This window comes from Nomascus leucogenys, chromosome 18, assembly GCF_006542625.1.
Source record: "Nomascus leucogenys isolate Asia chromosome 18, Asia_NLE_v1, whole genome shotgun sequence".
Lineage (NCBI taxonomy): Eukaryota > Metazoa > Chordata > Mammalia > Primates > Hylobatidae > Nomascus > Nomascus leucogenys.
In genome coordinates this window covers 40,947,288-40,958,324 of record NC_044398.1, presented here as the reverse complement: position 1 = coordinate 40,958,324, position 11,037 = coordinate 40,947,288, and the positions used below count along the sequence as shown (strand labels likewise).

The 11,037-nt window shown below is 39.0% G+C and overlaps 1 protein-coding gene across 1 annotated transcript; it reads right to left on the bottom strand.

The window, feature by feature from the left end:
* Positions 1–1,564: 1,564 nt before the first annotated feature.
* Positions 1,565–10,946, bottom strand: ZNF485 (zinc finger protein 485). Its single transcript, XM_030798095.1, has 3 exons — positions 10,729–10,946; positions 10,122–10,217; positions 1,565–3,183 (listed from the first exon to the last, which is right to left on the bottom strand). The coding sequence occupies exons 1-3, from the start codon at positions 10,760–10,762 to the stop codon at positions 2,105–2,107; spliced, it is 1,209 nt and encodes a 402-aa protein (XP_030653955.1). The 5' UTR covers positions 10,763–10,946; the 3' UTR covers positions 1,565–2,104.
* Between the last annotated feature and the right edge of the window lie 91 nt (positions 10,947–11,037).

Sequence of the window (11,037 nt, the reverse complement as noted above, 5' to 3'; positions counted from 1 at the left end):
GATTAAATCTGGCCCTTTTCAATCATGAATTGAATACTTAGATCCTTTCTTTTCTATTTTATAACATTCCTAAGTTTGCTTTATTGCTTTTACATTTTGAACTATATCCATGATATATTTTTATCATAAAATATTCAGGCAATGCATTGACTATACAAAAGAAGTACTATACCATTATTCTTTACTTTGGGTCTTTTTCAACTTAATGTCATAGACAGCTTTGCCTGTCAGCTCATAAAAGTCTAACTCGGCCGGGCGTGGTGGCTCACGCTTGTAATCCCAGCACTTTGGGAGGCCGAGGCGGGCGGATCACGAGGTCAGGAGATCGAGACCACGGTGAAACCCCGTCTCTACTAAAAAAAAATACAAAAAAATTAGCCGGGCGTGGTGGCGGGCGCCTGTAGTCCCAGCTACTCGGAGAGGCTGAGGCAGGAGAATGGCGTGAACCCGGGAGGCGGAGCTTGCAGTGAGCTGAGATTGCGCCACTGCACTCCAGCCTGGGTGACAGAGCGAGACTCCGTCTCAAAAAAAAAAAAAAAAAAAAGTCTAACTCACCAAATGTTAATTAATTAAAGGACCGTCTTTTAATTAAATGTTGAGTGACTACATGGTAGTCCAAAGATTGCATGTATCTTAAACATTCCTCTGATGACAGATATCACAGTGACTCCACCTCTTCATTACTACAATGCTGTAAAGACCACCTTTACTTTTAAGTAGAAATGTTAGGTCAAAGGGTCAAAGTTGGTAGGCATAATCATTTATATTTCTTTTTCTGACAACTGTACATTCATATCCAAGACCATTTATCCACTGGAATTTTTATATTTATGTATTTTAAGGACTCTCTAAATATTCTAAGTGTTATCTGTTAAATATGATGATGGTAATATTTTCTCCAAGTCCAGCCCTTTGTATTTTAATACTACAAAGCCTCTAGTTGCAGAAACTAAAAGCTTTTAGTTTTCTGTGTGGCATTTGTCTTATTTTTATGACTTCTAAGTTTTCCTATATAGGAAGATAACTATACTAAGTTACAGAAGATACATGAATGATGCTTGATTAAATATTTCATTTTAAAGAACTCAGCCAAAGTCAAAATTTCACTTCATCATACCAATATAGGTCGAGTATCCCTTGTCTGAAATGCGTGAGGCCAGAAGTATTTAGGATTTCAGACTTTTTTGGACTTTACAATATTTGCATGCACATAATAAGGAATCTTGGGGATGCATTTTAACTGCAACCCATCACATAAGGTCTGGTGTAGAATTTTGCACCTGTTGGTCCTCAGAAAAGTTTTGGATTTTGGAGCACTTCAGATTTCAGATTTTCCAATTATGGATGCTCAACCTATACTACATCCTCATCAAAGATAACTGCTGTTAGCTGAGTGTGGTGGTACGTGCCTGTAGCCCCAGCTACTCCAGAGACTGAAGTGGGAAGGTTTTTCAAGCCCAAGTTCAAAACTACAGTGAGCTATGATCACATGGCACTCCAGCCTGGGTGACAGAGTAAGAGCTAGTTTCTTTAAAAAAAAAAAACAGAGAGAGAGAGAGATAACTGTTGTTAAGATTGGTCTTTATCTTTCCAGGTCTTTCTGAATGCATATAATATAGATTTCCTGAAACTTGCTTCTTTAACAAGCGTATATCGAGTATATTATCATGGGTATATTTCTACTGTTGCATTTTTTTACTTAGAGATGGAGTCTTGCTATGTTGCCCAGGCTGGAGTGCAGTGGCTATTCACATGCACAATCATAGTGCATTACAGAGTCAAACTCCTGGGCTTAAGCAATCCTTCTGTCTCAGCCTCCCAAGTAACTGGGACTACAGGCATATGCCACCATGCCTGGCTTTCTACAGTATTTACAGCTCCACCTCATTCTTTTCAATTAGCACACAGTATGCTATAACTACTTCCATACTGACATACATTTAGTTTCTTCAAATGTTTCACTAGTAGAACCCCACAATGAATATCCTCACAAGTGATATGTTCTCTCAGAAGTACACAGAGTATTTCTGTTAAATGCGTAATTTATTTAATGTCTCCTCTATGATGGTCAGAAGGAATAAACTACTCTGCACAATTTGCCACACTAACTACATCTCATGGCTCTTTCTTTATTATGAATTTTCATATGTTGTTTAAGGGCTGAACTTCGGGGAAAAGCTTTCCCACATTCATTACATTTAAAAGGTTTTTCCCCAGTATGGAGTCTCTGATGTTCAACAAGGCCTGAGCTGTGCCGAAAGGCTTTCCCACATTTCCTACAATGATAGGGTTTTTCTCCAGTATGAATTCTCTGATGTCCAGTAAGGGTTGAGCTCTTTGTAAAGGCCTTCCCACAGTCATGACACTGATACGGTTTATTTCCACTGTGAGTTTTCTGATGACCAGCAAAGGATGAGCTATACCTGAAGGATTTTCCACATTTACTGCAGTGATAGGGTTTCTCCCCAGTATGCATTCTTTGGTGACTAATAAGAGTTGAGCTCTTCCTAAAGGCTTTTCCACATTCATTACACTGATATGGCTTCTCACCAGTATGGATTTTCTGATGTTCCAACACAGTAGAGTTATCCCTGAAAGCTCTCCCACACTTGTTACATTTAAAAGGCTTCTCTCCACTATGTATTCTTTCGTGACGAGTAAGGGCTGCATTCTGAGCGAAGGCTTTCCCACAGTCCTTACATTTGTAGGGTTTCTGGCCAGTATGAATTCTCTGATGACTTAAAAGGATTGAGTTCTTTCTGAAAGTTTTTCCACATTCAATGCATTTGTGGGGTTTCTCCCTAGAATGAATTCTCTGATGGTTGATAAACGTTGAGTGCTTCTTCAGGAACTTCCCACATTCAATACATCTATAAGGCTGTTTGCCTGCATGAACCTTATGGTGATTTAACAGGGATGAACTGTTCATAAAGGCGATCCCACATTCTTTACATTTATGTGGTTTCTCGCTGGTGTGATTTCTCTGGTGGCTAATAAAGGACGAATTGTATTTGAAGACTTTCCCACATTCCTTGCACTTATAGTTCTTCTCTGTGGAGCTTCTGCCCTCCCAGCCCAGGCCTTTTTCCATCATGACACTTTTCATTCGCCCTCCCAGAACGGATCCTTCAGAAGTGCTTTGCTTTAGGGCTGACATCTTTGTTTCAAACCAGTAATCCTGGACTGAAAGAAAATTTTAAAAATTCAAATGTTCTTTATGTTGAAATGCTGAAAGTGAGAGTTGTGCAAGGACTTGAATAATGTTCTATTCTACATAACTAAAGGTTATGAAAAATTATTACTGTGTCCCACTTGTGATTCTTGCTGAGAAAAGATGGCCACACTAAGGGCAGGAAAAGGAAGTATGATTTTAAAGAAAAGAAAAGAATCTGTACTATAAACATTGCATTTAAAGAATGCAGTGAGCGTCTAAGAAGTTGCCAAGTTAGGAAGACAACACAGGAAACAGCTAAAAAAGAAAAAAGACAATGTGAGAATAAATACAAAATTGAGGAGAAAGCCCAGAGTCACAAAGCAAGCTATAATCACTACTAGGGCAGATTTCTGCAGGTGGTATATTTGAGAACATTATGATGTCACCAAGAACTTGAGAAAAATATTTCTCTGTGAGGAGTTAAGAGTGAACCAATATTTAATCACTCAGTGGAAAAAAGAAAACAGAAAAAATATTCAAGGAACAAAAATAGTTCTCAGGCCAGTAAGATTTTACTATAAACTAAATTTTTAACATATCTAAAAAACAACATACCTATGCCAGGCGCGGTGGCTCATGCCTGTAATCCCAGCACTTTGGGAGGCCAAGACGGGTGGATTACTTGAGGTCAGGAGTTCGAGACCAGCCTGGCCAACATGGCAAAACCCTATCTCTACTAAAAATGCAAAAACTAGCCAGGCATGGTGGCACATGCCTTTAATCCCAGCTACTCGGGAGGCTGAGGCAGGAGAATCGCTTGAACCCGGGAGGCAGAAGTTGCAGTGAGCTGAGATCATGCCACTGCACTCCAGCCTAGGTGACAGAGCAAGACTCTGTCTCAAAAAACAAAAAAAAATTACCAATCAATGGGTGTACTATGTGAATTTTCTCTAGCTTTTTACAAAGTACAGACACAAGACCTAAGACAGACAGAGCAAAATGATTCAGACAAAAACATTCTGAAAAACTAATAGAGCCAAACTTGTAGTAAAATTAACAATCACCAACCAATTATTTTACTAAATGCACTTTTCTTATAAACATAAGTTGTATCTATCTATACCTAAAGATATATACACATACATATATTTATATGTATTTATACTTAGTAGTCTGGGGAGAAATTCCATACAACGGATATTAGAGCTAAGACTTATTTTTTCAAGGAAATGCAAGTTGAAGGTGAAGCCCAGTCAGAAACAGCCCAGATTCTTCCAATGGCCTTTGATGGGATATGTGTTTAATGTATTATGATCAAACTAGAGAAAATTTCAAGATACTGATTGTAAAGCTGGCAACGTGAAGACACATATGGGCACTTGTTCTATGAAAAAGGTGGTCTTACAAAGCAGTGAGGAAGAGGAGGCTCTGCATTAGTACATTTTAGGAGAAAAAAATATATAAACCCTACCTCATATGATGCACAAAAATCCATTCTAAGAGGATGGTAAATGTAAACATAAAAACCAAATAATAAAGCTTCTAGAAATTAACACAGAAGAATATCTTCATGATCTCGGGAAAAGAAAAAATATTAAAATCACAAAAATAATAATTGTTAATATATAATTTAAAATAAACATTTTAAACAAAGCATGACACAAAAAAGCACTGACAAAAAAGAAAGGGATTGATTAACTGGAAGAACTGGGCTGGGCACGGTGGCTCACGCCTGTAATCCCAGCACTTTGGGAGGCTGAGACAGGAGGATGGCTTGAGGCCAGGAGGTCCAGACCCACCACCTGGGCAACATAGCAAGTCTCCATCTCTACAAAAAAAAACATGTTTTTAATTAACTGAGCATGGTGGCATGTGTCTAGAGTCCCAGCTACTCAGGAAGCTGAGATAGGACTGCTTGAGCCCAGAAAAAGGAAGAACTGCTACTCATCAAGACCATTAACAGTCAGTAACAACAGAGAGAGGGATGGTACAATACATGTAATCAGTAACAGGCTCTTCAAATAGTTACCCAATCAGAGATGCTCTACAGGGACCAATAAATATTCTAAAAGGTCTTTTTTTTTTGATACGGAGTCTCACTCTGTCACCGAGGCTGAGTGCAGTGGCGCAATCTCAGCTCACTGCAACCTCCACCTCCCAGGTTCGAGCGATTCTCCTGTCTTAGCTCCCCGAGTAGCTGGGACTACAAGTGCGTGCCACCACACCCAGCTAATTTTTTGTATTTTTAGTAGAGACAGGGCTTTACCATGTTGGCCAGGCTGGTCTCGAACTCCTGACGTCAGGTGATCCGCCCACCTCAGCCTCCCAAAGTGCTGGGATTACAGGCGTGAGCCACCGTGCCCAGCCCTAAAATGTCTTTAACCTCATTAGATATAGAGACATGGATATGAAAACCACAATGAGTCACACAGAACATCCACCAGAATGACTAACTTCACAGGACTGACCACAGGAAGTGCTAGCCAGGACATGGAACAAGGAGTGCTCTCACACACTGATAAAGGAGTATAACTGGGTACAAAACTCTGGAAGATTATCTGACATTATATTCTAAAGCTGAATACATGCCCAACAGAAATGTAGCCACATAGGAACCAAAAAATAAAGTATAAGAATGTTTACAGCACTTGTAATAGCCAAAAGCTGGAAAATGCCATATATGCATCTGAATATAAGAGAGAAACTACAGTAGAGTCACACAATGAGTCACTCTAGAACAGTGATTTTCCAAGCATGGGCTCCAGCCCCACAGCACCAGCATCAGCATGCCTGAGAACCTGCTGAATAAAGAACTCTGCAGGGGGCCCTGCAACTGTACTGCAGCATGCATTCTGAGGCATGCTACAGTTTTCAGAAGCATTGATCCACAGCAAAGAAATAACTAAAAATGAATTTGAAAAAATGTTACGCATAAGCCAGACCAAAAATTATATGTACGATATGATACCATTCACATAAAGTTAAAAATAGGCAAAAATAAACTATAGTGTTAGTTCAAGGGGAGGAGAATGGATAATAATTGGGAGGAATTATGATGTGATTTACTCGGGTATTGCCAAAGTTCTATTTTTTAACCTAAGTTTTGGTTACATGGGTACAGAGTTTTAAAATACTAATTTAGGCTGTATACATATTTTATCAGCTTTTCTATATATGTGTGTTAACTTTTTTAAAGCTTTAAGAAAGAAGAGTCTAGCTTATCAATCTCTTAGTACTTCAATCACAGAAATCAAAACACAAATTGCAAAATATCTAAAATATGATAATGAAAGCTCTACATATTGTTACCTACTGAATATAACTAAAACATTACATAGACAAAGTTTAAGGCTTTAAATAGTTATATTACATCAATAAGAAAGAAGAAAAATCAATGAATGAATAACTAAAATGTTTAGGAGAAAATAAATAAACCCAAGGAAAGCAAAAGGGAAAAGGAACTTAAGATTCAAAACACAGAAAACAGTAACACTAATAAATACATCCAAATACTCTTCTTCAAAAAAATAAAACAGAGCTAACAAAGGGGAAATAGGAAAATATAGGAAACAGGAAAAAGACAAAGTAAGAAATCAGGGAAAAGTAACCAAAGATGCGGAGAATATTACTAAAAGAGTTATAAAAAGCTACTTTGTTCAACACAAGTAACTTATGACCTTGAATTACTGGATGCTTTTTAGGAAATTATAAATTACTAAAACTGTTTCCTAAAGAGAGAAAATCTATTTGGACAAGTCACTATTGACAACACTGTCAAAAAAAGTACCCCCAATTCCTCCCCTCTGCTCCCCATCACAATAAATAAGCAAAAACGGGACAAAGGACCCAAACCTTTAGGGAACAGCTATCATGTGAGTTAAACTAGACTAAAGGATAAAAATATGAAAGACCAAAAAAAGTTTTATGAAAGTATTACAAAATTAAAATAAAAGCCCAATGAAAATGGGCAGATGAAAAAGAAAATGTAAATACATTTAAGTATCAGTGAAAAACTTAAATAACAGATTCGCAAACAGAATCATCCACTGTCATATTCAGAGAATGATATAATGTGTCATGGCCAAGATAATTGAGAATAAAATCTACCACAGAAAAAGATCAAAATGGAAAAGTCAGATATTTCCATAGATCTTGAAAAGGCGTTTAATAAAATTCAGCAATCATGCTTGATTTAAAAAACTAAAATTTCTTAAAAAAACATGTGAATGAAATACTTCCTTTAAATAACAATGTATGTGTATCCCAACTCAACAGGCAGCTCAAATGAGAAGGCCAGACACAATGCAAAGATGCAAAGACAAGAATATCCATCATTACCTTTGTTAATATAAAGTTGATATAAAACAAACTTTTTTAAAAAAAATCTGTGATATATATGATATACAATTAATTTCCTGAATGTATAAAGAACCCTTCACACTGACAATAAAAAGACCAACAATCTAACAGTAAAATGGGCAAAGGGCTGAACAGGCAGTTCTCAGGAAAGATAAATACAAGGGTTGCTGAAAATGTTGAAACATGCTAAATCACACTCCTGATAAGAGAAAGGCAAATTAAAATTACAGTAAAATACTTTCACCTCTCAGATTGGCAAGGATCAAAGCATGTAAGACACTGTTGACAAGCTATTAAGAGTGGCACTCATATGTTGTCATTAGGAGTATAAACATGTATTATCTTTATTAATAGTGGAAATACCCACCAAATTTAGTGGATTTAAAAATTTTAACCTTTAACAATTCTTATAGGAATTTATTCTATAGATTTACTTGTACACAAGAGAATTGATGTGTATGAGGATAATCACTGCAACACTGTTCAGAGTTATTATGTCCACTAAAGAGAACTGATTACATAAATTATAGGACATCCATAAAGTGGAACACTATGCAGGCATCAAAAAGAAAGATAAGCTGGCACGCTGACGCACGCCTGTAATCCCAGTACTTCGGGAAACTGAGGCAAGAGGACTGCTTGAGGTCACGAGTTCCAGACCAGCCTGGGCAAAATAGCGAGATCTCATCTCTACAAAAAAAATTTTAAGAATAAATAAATAAAATTAAAAATAAAAAAATTTAGCCAGGTGTGGTAGCATGCTGCTGTGGTCCCAGCTACTCAGGAGGCTGAGGCAGAAGGATTGCTTGAGCCAGGAGGTCAAGGTTGCAGTGATCCATGATCATGCCACTGTACTTCAGCCTAGGAAACAGTGAGACTCTGTCTCCAAAAGAAAGAAAGAAAGAGAGAGAGGAGAGAGAGAGAGAAGCTCTAAACAATATAGTTACGTTAAATGATTTCTAAGACATAAATGCCAAAGTAACAGGCAAAAGAGCATGCTACCATGTGTTTAAAGAATTCATGGATACTCTCACAGAGTATACATCACATCTGCAAATCTCCACAAGAAACTGACACAGGGATGCCTCTGGGGAGGGGAACTGAGTGATGAGAAAGGTATGTGAAGGAGACTGCATACCATTTGAACCATCTGAATGTGGTACCACAAGCATGTCTAACAACTAACAGAAAGGGAAATATACACACACACAAAAAAAAAAAAAACATAAAATACTGACTGGTTGTGAAGTCTTTGTAGAAAGATTTACTAGTCCTCTAAGCAGATGAAAGAAATATTAGGGGAAACATTGCTTGTTTTCATTACATCCAAGTTTTAAACATTCTATTTCAAATAACAACCAAAATTAAAACAGAAAGAACAAAGAATAAAGAAGACTGAGTGACTTTTGTTACTATATAAAGAATCTACACAAGAATTTAGGGGGGAAATGTTAAACATAGTAAGAATTAAAGGAATTACTTCAAAAGCATCCCACCCACAACCAGCAAAGACCTAGGTTAAGCAAGACTATGTATTACTGGTATTTTACATGAAATACAGTTATAAACATTCTCCTGAAGATGATGGAGGCAAAATGACAATTAGAGTTTTAGAAGAAGAAATACTGGCAGGATAAATATTTTAGGTGAGAGAAATATTCAGGCTTAGAGATTTAGAAATGAACTATGGCACAGAGAAAGTGACACACAGAAACGTATACAAAGTACACACAGAAAAAAATGAGAGCCAAGAGCAAAGGACAGTAGAAAAGAGAAATAAAAGGAGATCCATAAGAAAAGGAAAGAAAACGCTTCCCCAACAATATGTTTGCCAAAAATCGCAATTACCTGAGAGCTAAAAAACCATGCTTATGTTTGGAATCTGTGACTACCACCAGGAAGTGGTATATAGTGAGTTAGCAAGCTTCCATGAGAGAGAGTGGGTAAAAAATCGAAAATGAACATGGGCCAGGCGTGGTGGCTCACATCGGTAATACCAGCACTTTTTGAGAGGCCAAGGTGGAAGGACCACTTGAGGCCAGGAGTTCGAGACCAGCCGTGACTAATATAGCGAGACTCCATCTCTACATAAAATAAAAATTTAAAAATTAGCCAAGCATTGTGGTGGACGCCTATAGTCCCAGCTACTCCTACTCAGGGGCCTGAGGCAGGAGGATGGCTTGAGTCCAGAGTTTGAGGTTGCAGTGAGCTACGATTACATTCCAGCCTGGGCGACAGGGCGAGACTCTGTCTCAAAAAATATAAAAGAAAGAAAGAAAATGGACCAGAAGTAGAAAGAAACAAAAGATAGCCTGGTGAAAAGATAGCCTAGAAAGAGAGAGAGAAAAATCACATAAAGAGCTTGAGGATTTCAGAAGGCTGGGAGATAGCACAGATGGGCCTGAGGCCCTCAGGAAGGCAGCAGCCCTCCCAAGTGCAGAAAGACTGGGGAGAAAAGTGGCCAGCCACTTGACAGGAGGATGACATCAAAAGAGGAAACCAGTGCCTTTCTGCACCAACAGGGCACTCAAAGATGAGCTTTCCACTCAGGAGCCCCCGTACTGTTCTGTGTGCTCAGCTGCTGCTGGGATGTTCCCCACCCACTCACCTGCATGTGTGCCTGATGGAGCCTCTCGCACCTCAGTCCAGGGCTCTGCCCCTTGCTCCAACTGAGTAATTAGTTTTGGTTTGGAAGAGAGAAGCCCTGTTCATAAAGAAAAAGGATCTTAGAGGAAGAAAACAAAAATGAATGAAAAGGAATGCAATGGCGGTTACAAGCACAAGCAGTCACCCCAGACCTCGGTGTCAACTTGAGCATCTGCAACGAGCATGGACAGGTCAGAGAGGCCTAGAGGGTGGCACCCAGGATGTCCAACTCATGGAGTAAAGCAAATGGAGGGGGCAAAGTCAACTAGAAAACCAGGTCCTCCTGGAGGACGAGAAACTCCTATTTTGGGAGGCAGATGAATCATGACACAGAAACGTTCCAGAACTGGGCTAGTTGGCACCACAAAGCTACCCATCTTAACTCTGTATGGCTCTGCCCTTTCTTGAGAGGTGTAAGGGGCATAAACTCCAGCCTCTAAGCCCATACTTGAGAAAAACAAAACAAAAAGCACATCATTTAAGATGTTTTCAGTACCCCAAACCATTCACCCTGTGAAAACACAGTTCCCAGTAGACCAATCCTGAGTCAAGGAGAAAGCCATCCTCACCCACAGACACCAGATTCCCATAGTTTTCCAGCATCACATCCCTGTACAGGGCCCGCTGAGCAGCATCCAGGTGTCTCCACTCAATCCAGGTAAAGGCCACGGCCACATCCCCAAATGTCAGCGGTCCCTGCAAAACCAAACCCAATTCTGCTCATTCGGGAACCCCTGAGGGAGGCATCCCAAGAGAAGGAAGCAAGGTGGTCAAAGCCAGCTTCTGACAGTTCCAACAGTGCTCATGGAAACCAACAAGTAAAAGCTAAGGACTGAGGGGATGTGCGACTCCTCCCTTGAGCGGGTTCTTCCTGCATG

Excerpts from the sequence above, each read along its gene's own strand:
- ZNF485 (XM_030798095.1), bottom strand. The coding sequence starts at position 10,762 with ATGCTGGAAAACTATGGGAATCTGGTGTCTGTGG. Across the intron at positions 10,218-10,728 it reads TGGGAATCTGGTGTCTGTGG|GGCTTCTCTCTTCCAAACCA; the intron begins GTGAGGATGGCT and ends CTTTATGAACAG. Across the intron at positions 3,184-10,121 it reads TCCATCAGGCACACATGCAG|TCCAGGATTACTGGTTTGAA; the intron begins GTGAGTGGGTGG and ends ATTTTCTTTCAG.